At 36.2% G+C, this 18,374-nt stretch overlaps 1 protein-coding gene across 2 annotated transcripts in view; it reads left to right on the top strand.

Moving 5' to 3' along the window:
- The first annotated feature begins 787 nt into the window (after positions 1 to 787).
- Positions 788 to 18,374, top strand: part of PLSCR4 (phospholipid scramblase 4) — a 42,628-nt gene continuing 25,041 nt past the window's right edge. Inside the window, exons 1-3 of one of the 2 annotated variants that reach the window (XM_045539411.1) lie at positions 871 to 927; positions 6,118 to 6,184; positions 18,015 to 18,042. In XM_045539411.1, the coding sequence (XP_045395367.1) occupies positions 18,036 to 18,042 (7 nt within the window). In that variant the 5' untranslated portion in view covers positions 871 to 927; positions 6,118 to 6,184; positions 18,015 to 18,035. Of the gene's footprint in view, positions 928 to 6,117; positions 6,185 to 18,014; positions 18,043 to 18,374 lie in introns of both variants that reach the window. The other variant, XM_045539410.1, reaches the window with a different exon arrangement.

Raw genomic sequence — 18,374 nt, 5'->3', positions numbered from 1 at the left:
AGTCTCCCCCAGTGAAGTACTGCCAAGTACTCCTCAGAGCTTAATCAAATTTACTTCTATCCAGTTCTGATTCTTTGTAAAGTCAGAGGATATTTAGGTTCTCCCACTTCCTGTCAGTGTATTGTGCTTCTCCCCATGGGCCAGGTTCTGAATCTCTTTTGCTTGAAAGAAGTATTTGTACCTCTTTAATACTTTAATTACTGTCAACGACAGTAATTAACAAATGTCATTTTTCTCCCAATGTCAGAAATCATGGGCAGCCCTGCTCCCCCTTCCCTCTTTCCTGGTGTCTCTCCTACCCTCCCTCCAAGATCAAATTGGGCTCTTCCAATCCTGTGGAAAAGAAAACAGAATTCCTTGGCCCCATGCCTGAGTGTTTCCAGGCAGCACTGCATTGCCAAGGGCAGGTCTCCAAACCAATGGTCTGGGAGTGGGAACAAATACAAATTAAAAAGACTCTTGAGAAAGTTTTTTTTCTTTCCTTTTTCTCTTTAAGCACAGTAATCCTGTATCAGCAAAGCTCCTTGTCCCAGGCCCTAGAACCTGCCACTCTGATGAGAGGCCACCGTGGGCTGGCTCTTATCCTTTCACCTCCTATTAGAGCGGGGACAACTTGTTTTCTTCTTCATTTCCCCCTCCCCCCTCAGCTTTTAGGCTTCAGCCAATTTCAGGGCGCTCCACCCCTCGGGGGGCGCCGCGGGCGGGGTCCGAGGCTTCGGGCCGCCCGTCCGGAGGGAGTGTCTACGCTAGCCGGGCCCGCCCCTGGATCCCGCGCCTCCCCCGGCCACCGCGCGCTTACTCTGTTTTTAATTTGAAAAATCCTCCCCTTCCGTCTCCCTCCTCCGCCTCTTCTTTCCCTTTCCCCTGCGGATAAAATTAGACCCCGCGTCTGGCGTCGCCGGTGCCCAGCGGTCTGCGGGGCGGGCGGTGAGTGGGGCCGCTCGGCGGGCCAGGCTGCGGGGCGGGGGGCGCGGCGACTCGGACTCGGACGCGGGGCGGAGGGCGCGGCGACCGGGGGCCGCTCCCGGGCGGCTGAGCCGTGCCCCGCAGCCCCAGGTGCTTGCAGAAGTTCCGGGGTGCCGGGCGCGCGCCTGCGGTGGAGACGCGGCAGGTTTGGTGGCGAGCTGTTTCCAGCCGTGGGGGGGTGGTCGTCCAGCTGTCCGGGACGTTAGGGTTCCCTGAGTCTTAACTGGCGGCAGGGCCCGGAACGAAGGCTCTCGCTGGGGAGACTCACCTCTGCCCGAGGCGACGCGAGCGATCAGAGAGGCGGCCGCACTTCTCTGTGGCCTCCCTGGCCACCGCGCGTCCCGTGACTGGTCCCCCCTGATTGGGCTCCTCTTGGTTCTCTAACTGGGGTGACCTCGGTGACCCTCACGGACTCAGGCCACTGGCAGGGAAAAAGCGTTTGTGAGAACTTCTCTACATGCTTGTTGGCCAGAGAGGGTTATAGCAGAGAACCCGTCTCAAACATTGCTAATTTGGACAAACTGGGGCGATTTGGGGGGGGTGTTGGCTTTATTTTATTTTTCCTGAAAATAAAACATTCATATTTCAAGACTTAGATTTTCTTTCATTTATTTTGTGGCCTTGTTTGTCTTCTCAGGCTCTACAATTTCGTTTTTAACTTTATATTGCACTTAAAACGAAGCCACCAGAATAAATACACATCAAGATATTATACACTAAGGTTGATTTCCCATCTGCTACCTACAAGGGGTATAGATCAATAATTTAAATTGCATTCTATAATAGGAATAGCTAGATAACCTCTGTTTGTCCATCTGCTATTGGAGCGGTGAAACATTACCATGATTTCTATTAAATTTAAAAAAGACAAGAATGCTCATCATCACACATGGTTGCGAATTGTACGTAGGCGGAACACATCACTTTATGCATGATGTGATTGTATACTTCGAATATTCACTCAAAACAACTGAAAAGCTAATGGGAAGAATAAGTGAATTTAGCAGAGTGTCCAACTGTATTTTACTTAATTTACAAAAATCAATTGATGTTCTATATGTAAACAAAATAAACTTCAGTTTGGCATGAAATAACAGAAACTTGAAAAGACCTATTTTAATAAAAGATATAAAACGTATATTTGGGAATCCAGTAAAATACATAACAGTTTTCTAGGGAAATACATCATTTCACTAACACAATATGTAAATTAAATAGAATTTTAACCAAATATTTTTAAAGGGGATTGTTTAGCTCATGTGAACTAACAAATACTTGAAAATAGCTAGGAAATTTCAAATAAATATATATATATTGATATATATGTATTATATGGATGCTTTAGCATATAATAAAAGGTATTATAAATGTATAGTGATTAAAAGACTATGGAATACCCTATCAGGCATGTCAATGAAACAGTAGAGCAGATTTAAGAATATAAAGAAAGTGGGCTTTTGATAGGGACACATTTTAAATCAGGGGTGAGGAAGAAATAATATTTAATTGATGGTGGTTGGACAAAGAAGTATTCATTTGAGAAAACTTGTAGTAAAACTGAAATTTTCCTCATTCAATACACAATTGTTGTCTACATGGCTTACTACTTTGAATATATGAAGCTTGAAAATAAAATAAAGAAAACCTAAATGGGTATTTATGCACATGGCACATGGGAAAAGCATTTCTACACATAGTGCAAAAACCGAGACCCATTTAGGGACATAATTGTTGTTAATATTTGCACCCAAAAAACAGATACAAACTGGGTACCTTGTTAACAGAAAAACAGATAATTTTTCCAATATACCTAGAAATCTCATTAATGACCTTTAAAATCAACAACCCAGTTGAGGATAAAAAGAAACAAAGCAAGAGAAATGCAAATAATAAGCAGAGTGAAGACTCTTAGCCACACTGATTATCTGAAAAAGTGCAATTAAAGTAAGACATCAATTTTTGCCTGGTTTACTAATTTTGACAGTCTGATAATTTTCAGTGTTGTTGATAATACAATGAGGGAAATACACTTTTACAAGGTTTCAGTGGAAAAGGTGATAGCTATTCAAATTTTCAAATGCCCATTCACTTATTGGAATTTATCCTGTAAAATACACTACCAAGTGTGTAAATAAAAGTCTGTGTCAAAGATGTTCACAGGCTTATTTGCAATATAAAAAACATGCAAACAACTCTAACTATTGATTGGGATTTGGAAACAACTTTGTAACTATGGTACATCCAAAGGGGAAATAGTTTAAAACATTTGGTTTTCCATGTCCTAACATGGAAATATGTCCAAAGTGTATTATAAGTTAAAACACAGAAACAAAGAACAAGTTGAAACTCTGTGTGTGTATACAGTAACAGTATTTTGGTAAATAATCTGGAATATAGATTAAATTATATTATTTTGAGTATTCGTGTTCTATGACATTTCTATAATGTATGCATGTTTTTAAGGAAACATGATGGTATTACAATGGGAAAATAATAAAGCTCCTGAGAGTGTTTGTGATTAGTAATTTATACAGATTACTTCCTTCTTGGATATGTTACTTGTCATTTACTATAGAAGAAACATATTTCACAAAGCATTCCATGTTGTTCTCTTCATTGTCTTTCTTTTTGAATGTTGTCTTTCAGCTGCTTCCTTAAAAAACCCCTTCCTTTTTCTCCTTCCTCAATATTGATGATTATGATGTTTATTGTGGGCATAGAAGTGAAAATTTTTTCCTGAGGGATTTCACACCAGTTAACTTTTTTATAAACAGAAAATACAAGAATGTTCATACTCCTTACATATTTCACCAGCATTGTACTAAAATTCACCTTTATGGCACTCATCCTTCCGTATAAGAGAGATTTGCTATTCTTTAGAAAGGAAAATATCTAAAATTGGACTACAAAAAAAATTTAAAAATGCCTGGCAAAAATACAGTAAAGACAAATGACAAATTTTGAAAAAATAATTTTAACATAAAATTTTAATACTTTAATCTCATATAAAGAACACAAAAAGAAAAGCTACCAACAACAAAAAAATAAACAAATGACCAAAGGGCAATTCACAGGACTAAGATGCAAATGACTTTCAAACATATGATAAAAAGTTCATCAACCTCTGTATTATAAGATACACAGAAAAAAAACTAAAAATTTTTTACCTATCAGATTGGCAATGACAAAAATTTTGATAAAACACTGTATTATAAATCTAATGTTTTCCTGTAGTGTAGGAATTGATTCAAATTCTTTGTAGTACAATCTGGCAGTATCTTTCAAAAATGTACAAAACTTTGGTCCACCAGTTTTGCTTTCAGGAATTTGATACACAGGTACACAAACAACAAAAAATAAGTTTATTTCAGCATTGTTTATAATAGCATAACTTTAGAAATAATTTAAATTTTTATCATTAAGTAGTTAAATACATAATGGTGCAGCCATTAAAAAGAATAAGTTTATATGAATTGAAACATAATCAACAGCAAAACATTTTAATAAATGAAAAAACAAGACACAGGAAAGTATATAGAAGACTGCCACTTGTATTATATTAGAAGGTATATATGTTAGTTTGTATATGCTTAAGAAATCTCTTGGAAGACAAAAAAATCGAATACCTGTGGTTGCCTTTTGAGATAGGAAATGGAGATTGGAGTAGATGGGATCCTTTTTATTATATAAATTTTTGTACTTCTTGATTCCTTGAATTACTGTGTGCTTGCAGATAACACCTATTTAAAATGTAAATGTATTTATAATGTAATGTTTCTTATCAAAATGACTTAATTATAATCCAGAGGACATCTAGTTTTGCTACAATTTTTAATACTAACAGACTAGCCAGGAAATGGCACAATGAGGCATTACTGGTAATCCTCCAAATATCATAGTTGTCATGGTAATATTTTCTTAAATGTATTATATTAACATCATGAGATATTGTTCTTCCCATATTTTTTGTACTCCAAATAAGTAAAACATTTCCCTCCTGAAAGCTAAAAAGGAGAGACCTGATATTTAAACATTTTGACCTATAATATGTTTAATAAAAGTTATTTATGAACTATGGCTATCGATTTGCTTCCATTTAATCTCATCTTTTATTTTAAATTAAAGCCAAATGACCAACCTCCAAGATCCTGAATATTTGCTAAAAAGAAGGAAATATTCTACTATATACCTTTTCTTTTGAAGGAGTCATGGTGTGAATAAAATAAGAAATATATAGGTTATAAAAACAACACTATAACATTTATTAGATTTTTCCCAACATTTTCATTTGTTGAAAATTAATCACTTTTAATTTTCTTGTAGAAATTATTTTATGGAAATATATAATTAAATATATGTTACACGTAGTTCTAATGAAGATTATGTGTGTCTATGGAACATTTCTACTGCATATTTTATCACAATGGGCCTAGGTTTATCTTCTTAGTGCAGGCCTGGAATTAGTTTCTCTAATTTCAGCCCATGCAACAGCAACTTATTAAGTTGCCAAGGTGTGGACAGGAATTACTGAATCCTTCACAGTCATGGGACTTTAGTCCACTTATGTTGAGCCCACTCAACTATCCACTTCTCTGGTAATCAAGAAACCCATAAAACTAATCAACAGGATACACTACAGGAGCCAAGAAAGTTGAATTAAAATCTGTAAAGATAATTGTACTCGGAAGGATGTGCATAAACCTTTCATCTTTGATGAACACACAAGTCTTTTTAGTTATGGATTCACTGCAAGACACTAAAGTGTCAATTTATTTTTTAAAAGATTCAGATTATAAAATCTATTATATATTTATTATAGAAAATTTAAAGAGGAAATATTGTTCATATTTAAGCATATTTTCTCCAGGTTTTTCATACTTTAAAAAAATATAACATATTGTAATTATCCAGACTATGTTTATCAGTTAAATATAAACATTTTATGATTTTTAGAAAACTATTTGTGGCCATATTTTTAAAGGAATATGATTTTATTATAATGTTTCATTATAATATGTGAATCATTGTGCTAGATATCAATGTAGTTTACAATTACTACCGTTTCCATTCTATATTCTTTCTGTGGGAACGAGAATGTATTGCTTGAAACAAAAATCTTATATAGCATAACTTGGATTTCTTTTGAATTAGGTGTTGAGGAAATTTAGTTGATTCTACAAACAAGATTTAAGAAGAAATTTAGATAAGTATTATATTGGTAAATTGAAGATTTAATTAAGTTTCTTATAGGAAGTGGATTTTTATTTGAATAAGGGAAAATGTCATAGATCTGCAATTGAGTTTGTGTGTGTTTTGGGGAGGGGGAAGGATATATTAAAATCACCTGAGAAATGACTGCCACTTTGCTCATCCATAAGAAGCAACTCCCAGTCTGTTTCAGCTTTATCATGAGATTGCAGCAATTGAGATGAATCTTCAGGCACCACTTCTAGTTCTAGTTCTCTGGCTGTTTCCATCACATCTGCAGTTACTCCAACCACTGTAATCTTGAACCCTTCCAAATCAACTTCTTCCAAACTCCATGAGGGTTGGAATCAACTTCCTTCAAACTCCTGTTAATGTTGATAATTTGACTTCCTATATGAATCACGAATGTTCTTAATGGCATCTACAATGGTGAATCCTTTCTAGAAGGTTTTCAATTTACTTTGTCCAGATTTATCAGAAGAATCACTCACCATCTATGGCAACTATAGCCTTTTGAGATGTATTTCATTTAAGAAAGAAGACTTGAAGTCAAAACTACGCCTTGACCCCATGGGCTGCAGAACAAATCTTGGGTTAGCAGGCATGAAAAAAAAGAAAAACATTAATCTTCTTGTACATCTCCATCAGAGCTCTTGGGTGGTCAGGCACATTGTCAGTGAGCATTAATATTTTGCAAGGGATCTTTTCCTGAGCAGATCTTAACAGTGGGTTTAAGATATTCAGTAAACCATGCTGTAAATAGATGTGCTCTCATCCAGCCTTTCTTATTCCATTTATAGAGAGTGCACAGGCAGAGTAGATTTAGCATAATTCTGAAGGATCCTAGGATTTTCTTATTGGTACATAAGCATTGGCTTCACTTAAATTACCATCTACATTAGTCACCAATCAGAGAGCCTGCCCTTTGAAGCCAGGTGTTGACTTTTCCTCTCTAACTATGAAAGTTCTAGACAGTATCTTCTTTCAATATAAGGCTATTATGTCTACATTAAAAATCTGTTTAGTGTAGCCATTTTCATCAATGATCTTGTATCTTCTGGATAGCTTGCTGTAGCTTTCATCCCCCACCCACAATACTGTGTTTTGATTAAAATGTTACTGTTCACTGTATTTTCTTTAAGTGAGGAGAATCATCAGAAGCAGTTGAGGGATCAGGAAATGGGTCCTCTAAGGATGAGGAGACTTTGTGCTGGATAGCTTTTCACAACGTTTTTTTCAGAGTCATCTGCATCATTAACAACAGGTTTTGTCTTTTAAAAGTCTCTGATTTCATAAGCTAACATGATTTCTTGTTCTATTATGAATGCTTATTGCTCTAGTCCTTCAATAAGTTGATCACACATTTTCATCATGTCATCTATAGGCACTTTTTCTGCAATGTTAACAATGTTATCTTCATCATTCATTTGTGGCAGCACTCTGGTGCTGAAAAAGTTCTGGATTTTGGAGCATATCACATTTCCCATTTTAGATGTTCAATCTGTATAAGCATTTTGTATGCCAGGACTCAGCATGGATATTTTAATCTTGCCTTATAGACCACCTTCTCTGTTTTGTTTGCTTGTTTTAAGATTAAATGACAGACAAATCAGGTTGTTTTTCCCCTAAGAAACTTTTGGGGCATAGCCAAGATCATGACAACAAGAGAGAAGTGGACAGAGGTGGCAGAGCAGGGATTTGTGAAGACGGGTTTCAGCAGACTGAGAGGTTCCCACAGGAGAAGCAGGATTGAATAGAGAAAACAGAAAGGACTAATTCTTACAAATGTTTTTCCTGAAAATGGTTCAATTGTCAATTAGACAGGAACTTTTTGGATTTGATTTCAAATACCCACCACACAAATATGTTTTTTCCTCTCTTAGAGGTTGGTAGATTATTATTCTGGGAGTAAAGGCTGTGGGAGCTTCCTCTAGTGGGGAAACAGTTCAGCAGACCAAGAAAACGGGTCCATTAGTTGGGTGGTGTAAAAGTGAACAATTTCTTTTCCAGTTGCCTGGCTGTTTACAATAAAGGCAGACATTTTAGGATATAGTGTTCTTTAGTTTGAGACCCTTTGATTTGGGCTTATAATATGTATAAGGAGTTCCTCATGGCACCTGTAGGTGTTGTAACTGTAAAGACATGCACCCATTTGCACTTTGTAAGCAATTTCCCTATTGTGGCAACTCTAAGTTACCATTGGTAAGGCTCACCTATTTGTCTAGAAAATCACAGGTTTTCGACCCTTAGTTCTTATACATAAAATTGGCTGGAGTTCCCAATGGAGGAGTTCTAGCCTCTTTGGCTCCAGATGAACGCCGGATTCCCTGTCTTTTATTAACCTTACCTACCTACTGAACCCCGTCTAATTTCTGTCTGATCCAGTCAGATACCTGAGGCCTCCCTAGAGGACCCAGTCCTGTTTCTGTTATGACTTCAAAATCCAGTGTGAACCAAAAATGCTGAAACTCAGAGTTCAAACCACAAGTTCATGGAACTCAAATCCAAAAAAGAACTCACCCTTTCTTTACCCCAGTTGCTGTAAAAGAGCCTTGGGAGCAATGGGCACAGTGGATAATTTCCACTGGTTTCTTGGTACTCCGGGGGGATCACTGGAAGTCTACTTTGTATCCCACTTCTCATGCCAAACTGCTAAAAAAAAATACTTTAGAAAAATTAAATTTAGCAGTTTATTTGAGCAAGGAGCAATTCATGAATTGCACTCAGAACCGGGAGAGCTTCAGAGAGCTCCACCTGGCAATGTGTGCAGGCAGTATTTATAGACAGAAAAAGAGAAGTGACATACAGAAATAGTTTGATTGGTTACAGCTTGGCATTTCCTTATTTGAGCATGGTGTGCTGAGGCATTTGCCTTACATGAGCATCGTCTGATCAGTTGGCAGCCTGTGATTGGGTGAAGCTCCCCAGATGTGGTGGCTGAGACTCAGCATTTGTTGCACGAACACATCCTTAAGTTAGGTTGCAGTTTGTTTACATACTAAGTTAGGTTGTAGTTCACTACTTACAGAGGCAGCTTTAGGCCAAATTTAATTTAATTTAAGAGATTATTATTTATATTATATAGAAATGTGTTGTTTCATTTTTAAAGTAGTTGAAGAATTTCCTGTTATCTTTCAGTTAATAATTCCTAGCCCATTACATTACAGAGGACAAACTTTGTATGACTTTTGTCCTTTGTAATATTCTAAGGTTTGTTTTATGACCTGGGATATGGTCTGTTTGGGTGAAGGTTCTGTATGTTGAAAGAATGGTTACTTTGATGTTTTTGGGTTGCATGTTCTACAAATGTCAATGTTGGCTGATGATGCTTCCTAGTTCTTTTGTTATCATTGCTAGTTTTGCCTCTGTTGGTTCTGTGGATGCCAAGAGAGGAGTGTCAGAGTCACCAGCAAAAATTGTGGACTTGTCTATTTCTTTTTTCAATTCTGTCAGTTTTTGTTTTATTTTGAAGCTCCACTGTGAGGACCAATCACATTTAGGATTGCTATGTCTTGTTGGTAAATTGTTTCTTTTACTTTTATGTGATACCCTTTCTTATCTCTAGTAATTTTCTTTGCTCTAAATCTACTTGTGATATATTAATATAACCACTTTAGCATTGTTTTCCCTTACTTAGATACAATTCACATACCATAAAATTTACCCACCTAAAATATAGAGTTCATTGATCTTTAGTGTATCTACAGAGTTGTGCAGCTATCACCAAAATCTATTATTGGAACATTTAAATAATTCCAAGAAGAAACCCATGCCCAATAATAGTCATTCCTTGTCTCCTGGCAACCACAAATCTACATTGCCTTATAAATTCACCGATTCTGGATAGTTCATTTAAATAGAATCATACAACCCATGGATTTTTTTTTGTGACTGACTTCTTTCAATTAGTGTAAGGTTTCAAGGTCCATACAGGATACAATATGTAGCAGTACTATTAATAAATTACTTTGTATAGCTAAATCATATTCCATTGTAGGGATATATCACATTTTAAAATTTATCCATTCCTCAATTAATGGACATTTGGGTTGTTTCCACTTTTTGGCTATTATTAGTATGCTGTTTTGAACATGTTTTTATGAAGGCATTTTTGTTTTTCATTTTTCTGGGGTATATAGCTAGAAATAGAATTGCTAGATCATACGGCTAACCATATTAACCATAATTAAACTCTATATTTAACCTTTTGAGGACCTACCAGACTGTTTTCCAAAGCAGCCATAACATTTTGCATTCCTACCAGCAGTATGTGAGGGTTTAAATATCTCCATATCTTTGCTAAAACTTGTTATTGTCTGTCTTTTTTATTATAGCCATCCTAGTAGGTGTGAAAAGTATCTAACTGTAGCTTTGATCTGCATTTCTTTACTGACCAGTAATATTGAGAATAGGTTTATGCACTTCTTGGCCATCATATATTCATATCATATCCTTTGTAGAAATGTGCAAATCTTTTGGCCATTTTTTAATTGGGTTGTCTTTATTATTGACTTGTAAGTATTCTTTATATATTGTGGATGAAAGTCCCTCAGATAAATGGTTTGAAAATAAGTTATCCCATTCTGTGGGTTGTCTTCTCATTTTCTTGATGGTGGGTGGCCTTTGAAACACAAATCTTTTTAATTTTGATGAAGTCCAATTTATTTAATTTTTTTTGTCACTTCTGCTGTTGTTGTCACATCAATGAGACCATTGCCTAACCCAAGGTCATGAAGATTTACTTCTATGTTTTCTTCTAAAATTTCTTAGTTTTATCTTTTACATTTAAGTTGATGATCCATTTTGAGTCAATTATTTGTAAGGGGTATTACAGGAGTCCAAATTTGTTCTTTTGTATGTGAATATCCAGGTGTCCCAGAACTATTTATTGAAAAGACCGTTCCTTCACCATGGAATGATCTTGGTACCCTTGTCAAAAATCAATTATCTATAAATGTTAGGATTTATTTCTGAATACTAAATTCTATTCCATTGGTCCATATGACTCTTCAGAACAGTACAATACTGTTTTGATTACTGTAGGTTTGTAGTAAATTTTGGAATTAGGAAGTGTGAGTTTTCTATCTTTTGTTTTTGTTTCCAAGATTGTTTTGGATATTATGGGTCACTGTAATCTTTATATGAATTTTATATTCGTTTTTTCAGTTTCAAGAAAAGGGAACTTGTATTTGGATAGGGATTATGTTCAACCTGTAGATAAATTTGGGGAATATTGCTGTCCTATCGATTTTAAGATGAGCTTGGCTTCCTTTTTACTTAAATCTTCTTTAATTCTGTCAACATTATTTTATGGTTTTCAGTGTATAAGTAAGTAGTATGCTTCTTTTTGAGCAGAGATACAAGAAAACATATATATTCACATACACACATTATAAGGAAAAAACGGTAATTTTCAGAACAAAATTATGTTGAATAGTTTAACTTGTACTTAAACATGAGATTATTCCCCGCCCCCCACAGAGGAAATCTGCAGAGAAAAATCTCCAACCTCAGTGAAAACAAGCTCTTATGTAATTATATTTTCAATTCTGTAACATTGTTTCCATCTTTTCCATTCCAGAAAAGAATCTTTATTGTCTTTTTATTGATTAAATAAAAAGTTCTTTAAATTACTGGCTTTTAAACATTATTGATGGCAATCTACTTTAATCTGTGGCAAACTACATATATAGATACATTTGTATATATTTATATGTAACTTATACAATTTTCACCAAGCAATACTGAATACAGTGAGTATATAGTATACTAGCAGTAACAGTTTGTTATTTCTATTCTATTTTATTCTACTCTAGTTTATTTTATTTTATTTTATTTTATTTTATTTTATTTTATTTTATTTATTTAGAGACAGGGTTTCACCCTGTTGCCCAGGCTTAGAGGGTAGTGGCATCTTCATAGCTCATTGCAACCCCAAAATCCTTGGCTCAAGTGCTCCTCCTACCTCAGCCTCCAGAGTAGCTGAGACTACAGGTGTGCGATACTCTGCCCAGCTAATTTTTTTTATTTCTCATAGAGACAGGGCTTGCTATGTTTCTCAGGCCGGTCTCAAACTACTGGCCTCAAGTGTTTCTCCCACCGCAGGCTCCCAAAGTGCTAAGATTATAGGCTTGAGTCACTACAACCAGCCCAGTTCATTTTATTTTTAAAAATCAAAGTTTGAATCATTGATTTTAAAGTCTACAAATGTATCATCAATTCGTAAAACACTGTGTATCAGAACAGTATTTCTCAAATTTAGTAATTGATAAGGATTAATAAAATAAATATCAGACAAAATATAGTTTCAGACTAAAATTGTTACTAGAGATAAAGAAGGACATTTTATAATAATAAAAATGTCAATCTATCAGGAAGACAGAATAATTATATACTTGTATACACATAAAAACAGATCTCCAAAATATGTGAAGCAAAACTGATACAACTTAAGGGTGAAATAGATAATACAACAAATAATAGTTGGAGACTATAGTCTTACTCTACTTAAAATAATGGGTAGAACAACTAAGCAGAAGATCAAAAAGGAAATAGAAGACTTGAACAACATTATATGTACATGTATATGTGTGTAATATTGTAACAGTTCAGCAATTTTTTCAGCAGTCTCATTCTGATACTAACTACCCAGAGTTTGCACAGGCTTAAGGGCACAATTCCCAAGAAAACTTCCCTCACTTCAGACATCAGCCACAAGTTCAGGGGTCTCTAGGCTTCCCATACTTGTGACCAACTAACTACAAATTCAGGGTTCCCATCACCTCCTAAGGTTTGATAATTTGCTGGAATGATTCACAGAACTCAGGAAAGTGCTCTACTTATGATACTTTATGATAAAGGATAAAAATCAGGACCACCCAACTGAAGAGACACATAAGGTGAGGTCCAGGAGAGTCCTGAACACGGGGCTTCCAAGCGCCTCCCTGTGGAGCTAGGATGCATCACACTCCCAGCACACAACCACCCAACAAGGAAGCTCACTGGAGGTGGTTTTTATTTAGGTTTCATTACATGGCTATATGGTTGAAGTCACTCTCCAGTCCCCCACTTGCCTGGAGGTCAGGCAGATATCAAGTGACTCAAAGCTTCCACCCTCTAATCACATGGTTGGTCTTTCTGACATGACCAGCCCCTATCCTAAGTCATCCTCTTAGCAAAAAACTCAGGTGTGATCCAAGGGCCCACCAAGTATAACAAAAACATTTCTGTCACTCGCAAATTCTAAGGGTTTAGAAGTTACCTCTCCAGAATGCAGGACAAAGACCAGACACATTCTTTGTTATACCACTCTAAGTTACATGTAACGACTAAAATTGAATAGCCATCACTTTTTCCGGAGAAAGAACAAAATAATACATCAGACACTTAGAAAAGGCTAGTAGATATCTCTTTTTCGTGAAAGGTGGATATACTTAGAACTACTAGCACATTAATTTATATTCACCCAGCCTGGATGCTTGTTGTGAAATATGAGGTTTATAAAATTTTAACATTTGAAAAATACTAACATTTCTATTTATTAAGAGTTTTATAAAGGCTTTCAAATAAATAAAATGTAGTATTACTTCTAATCATCCATATTATCTCACTTGCATCTTATGCTATGAAGTATTATACTAATATAGACTTAAATATTCAATTTTTCATAGCACAGGGTTATAAAAAAGACCTCAACATTTATATGTTGAAGATATAATGCCCATTATATTCTTTTAATTTTTGGAATATGTCTTTAATATAATTTTAATTGCCCTTTTTAAAGCTCATTACTACAATAATCCATTCATCTGAACAATATAATTAATATCATTATCCTGAACTGAAAGCAAATCCTGCAGCCACTTGAGCTATGCTCTAACTCATTTGGCTTTTATTTAGCCACAAATAGTAAAAAGCCCTTCAGCAATGTCTCCATTTTCTTTCTCCCAGTTCTTTCCACTTTGAAACTCGTGACAAACAGTTCTCATGAAATTGTGTTTAGAACCTTACTCACTGGAGGTAGAAGGTGGGAGTTAGTGGTGTCAGCTCAGAACCCAGTGTAGAATCTACACATGAGTAATACATGTTGAATGCCTGAATGGCAAACAGTTTTTTTTTAAATACTACATTTGAATACAGACATTTACTCTTGGTCTCTCTATGAGTTGGTATATTTTACTAGTGAAAAAACAGCAAAGATTCTAATTTATTGAGGATTTGCTAAATGCCAGACATTGTTTTAAGTGCTATACAAATGTAATTGTTTTAGTCTTCACAATAGTTCTGTGAGGTTGATCCAACTGTCACCATGTCCATGATACAAAGGATAAACTAAGAACAGACTAGTCACCCAAGGTCACACAGCTATTAGGGACAGACTTGGGATTTGAACCCACAGTCTGGACCACTGTCCATACTGTCTGAAGCGTGCTGGTGTACACCATTTAATAGCCACCCAATCTTTTGCCCTCCTCCAGGTATCCTTAAGGTAGGATTAAGATGTACAAAGGATATAATCTCCCAACAGTAACATATTAAACCCTCATGGGGGATTGTAGTAGCTAGAATAGGACTTGGCAGGATCAGGCCATTTTTCCTATCTCTGCCAAGAAGCAGAAGGAATTGTTCAGACAGTGACCTCCTGCTTTCTTTTCCCTCTTCTCAGGGCTGGAGGCAGTAGAGACGGGCAGTACCCAGGGTTTTGGAATGCATGTGTAGGTTTCCAAGCCTCGTGCCTAGAGATTCTCAATTGCCCAAAGGCTTCCTTGTGCAGAGGTCAGGGCAGCTTCCAGTAAATACTCAACTGTACAGAGCTGACCATCCTTCTGTGTTTCAGTGATTGAAGTATCAAATATCTTTGGTGTGGGTTTAAGAACTTGTGCATTTATTGAGCTCTGTGAGGGTGTTGCTGTTTACAGAGGTGAAATTGAAGAGCAAGCATATAACACAGCTGTACTGTTGGGTGCACCAAGTGATGTCCATGTAGATGCCCTCTTGCTGTGGGATGTCATTTAAGATATCTAGGCTGCTTTATAAGGCAGCAAAACCCAGCCTCACCAACCTCATCCTGTCCAGCCTGTCTCCCTCCCCTCTTTATTATGTTGCAGTAGGCTTAGATTCATTCCCCTGCATGCATCCTAAGCCCTGAAAATACCAAGGCCTCCACAATTCAGAGTTCTCTGCACTTTGTAGTACTAACCTGTCATGGAGACACAGCTCAGTTTTCTAATCTGGTTTCCGTCTGATATAAAGCCAAAAGTCAGTATGACACTTTTGCTGTTGCTGAGTGATAGGGAAATCTGAAATGATTTACTGAAGGTTAAGGGAGGATTGAGTTAACAACATTCATGCTTGTGCCAACTGGAAATTCTCCTCTCTTACATAACATTTTGGCTAAAATTATATTGTAAAACTTTATAAGAAAGGGAAGAGAATACAGGGTGGTGAGAAAAAACATCCTGGTGGCCTTGAAGGACAAGGAATATACAGACTCTTTGAGCACCTTAAACTTGTGAGGCAATATGTAGGTATATTTTCCTTTATTTAAAGTCACTGATATCAGTTACTTTTAAAAATTTTACTGAACTGTTTATTTTTTCAAGTTGCTATTCGGTTACTGGAATCAGATTTGAATTCTTAATTTCTGCCTGGCAGGGTTGAGAACTATTATTTTTCTTTACACTCATTCTATTAGTCTCAAACATGCTTGATCATAAGGATCATCTAGGACTGTGTTAAGTAAAGGTTTCTAGGCCTGGACCCCAGAGGTACTACTTCAGATTTGGGGTTTAGAATTCTGTATTTTTTTTTCAAGTTTTATTTTGAAAACAAAATTTTTAAAAATAATATTTAAGTCTATTTCTTCACCTAGATTCAGCAATTGTTAAAATTTGCCACTTTTGCACTAAACAGTTTGCCACTATAGATACCTGGATAGATGATGGATGGATAGATGGATAGATAATTTGTCCCCTTTAACATAAGGCACTTAATAATCTGTTCTAATTAGTTTCCATTGTGGTTCCTGGCTAGTTTGCAATCCCCAGATACCATAGAAAGGAACAACCTTTAGTTAGAAGAAGGTTAACCTCAACATAGAACTGTCAGATGGTTCTTGTTTATTGTGAAACATCATACGTATAACTATGCATATTTAAATATATATGTACCCTTTAAAACTGATGACCTCTGTTCTCTTCACCCTGACGGAACCAGAAGACTGGCAGGAACTTAGAGCTCCCTGTAGGCTACTGCTAAACACTTGCCCTCTTCTTCCTCACATGTAGCCATTTTCCTGAATTTTGCATTATTAATTCCCTAGCATTTCCTTAATGTCTTTCTCCATATATTTATCAGATAAGGTGTTTTGTTTAGATTTCCAGCTATAGAAGATTCTGAAACGGAAGAATACTATATGTGTCCTCCAATGACTTGCCTTTTCTGTCCAGTTACTTCAGCGGGGTTGGCCGTTTATAAATGGCCGTTTAGAGAGGTGTTGTTATAATTAGCAATAATATGTGAAAAGTGTTGGGCCTTTTGCCTAACACTTGATAAGCAGTCAGTAAATTATAATCTTTGTTGATGTTCTTCTCTTTGCTATTTGTCATTATCCAGAAATTGGAAATTCACAAACACTAAAATTCCCTTCTCTGATAATAGGCTTTTTTGTTGTTTTCTGGCTGATTGAATCTAGATTATTTTAACTCCATCCCCACTTCTTGTTTCAAATCTAATCTCAATTTCTAGTTTCCTTCTCTGAGTTATTCTCACAATGTTAAAATATACATATTTTTATTTACATGTTTAATTTGTCTTCTTTTGGCCTCAAACATAGCATGCCCCAGTTTAAAGTTTTGATTCTTACCTTCCTCTGTCCCCAACATTTCCCTACCATCCTCCTCTTTAGTTCAGTTAAAGTCATCACCATCAACTCAGTTGCCCTGGGCTAAAACTGAGACCCATCCTTGAATCCTCTCTTTTCTTTAATCCATTAGCAACTCCTGTAGGTTCTGCATCAAAACCCTGTCATGCCTCTGAGCACTTCCAACCCTCTTCAGTGTCACCTCCCCAGTCTAAGCCCACACCAGCTCTCACTGGATTATCACTGCCATCACTCACTGCTCCCTCTTTCTACCCTCCCACTCCCACTATACGGTATAAATCAGCTCTGATCACTCCTCTGACTACAATCCTCCAGACTTCCCCCTGGAATTATAAAGCATGCCAAATACCTTGCCATGGCCTTCAGATGTGATCAGACATTGGTCTTCATCTCTTACTTCAGTTTTCTTCATTCCCTGTGGCCCAGTCACATCTAACCTCTTTCTCTTTTCTGGAATATCCCAAGCTCATTGCCATCTCTGGGCCTTTGCACTTACTTTCCTGTGTTCCTGGAACTCTACCCACAATTTTAGAGTGAAGTTTCCTTTTCATAGTTCAAATAGTTCTAAGGTCATTTCCTGGGAGCTTACCCTGACTCTCCTAGAACTTCCCATCCATGTTTTTCTCAAACCTTTAACTTTGTTTCCTTCAGAACTGTACTTTCTAAACTTAAACTAAAATATTCGTTGACTTTTTTTTAAAATCTTACCCCACAAGAATATGAGCTGCAGTAGAGTGGGTAATGGAATGTCTGATTTATTGCTGCATTCTCGACATCTATAATAGTGCCTGGTGTATAATAGATGCTCAATAAGTATTTGTTGCATTGATGAATGAATGAATGAAAGGGAACTGGAGGCTAAAAGAATGACAGAACTTGCTACTTATATCACTGAATAATAATAGTAACTATATGGTATGTATATATTTTTAAGGCATTAAAATGTTTTATTTTTCAGAATTAATTGGAATTCTTCAAAATGTCAGGTAAGTTTTTATGGATATATTTGGAATGTGCTTTATTTTTAAATGTGAATTATATGACTGTTTTCCTTAAAGGGGGTCTTTATTTCATTTGGGAGTTTTTAATTATTTAGCATTTGGAGAACATAAATATATAAATATGTATACATATATTTATACATATAAACTATCTTTGTCTGAAAAGGATTAAAAAAGGACTTATATTAGCATATATGTACCACATGATCTTTAAAGTATATGGGGCAAATTAGGTAAAGGAAAAGCAAGGGTAGCAAAGCAAGTCTGCAAAGAGAGGTGATAGCAAGTAATGGTGACACCCTGTGGTGACATCCTGC

The sequence above is a fragment of the Lemur catta genome, chromosome 1, assembly GCF_020740605.2.
Source record: "Lemur catta isolate mLemCat1 chromosome 1, mLemCat1.pri, whole genome shotgun sequence".
NCBI lineage: Eukaryota > Metazoa > Chordata > Mammalia > Primates > Lemuridae > Lemur > Lemur catta.
This window is presented reverse-complemented; position numbering and strand designations above follow the sequence as displayed.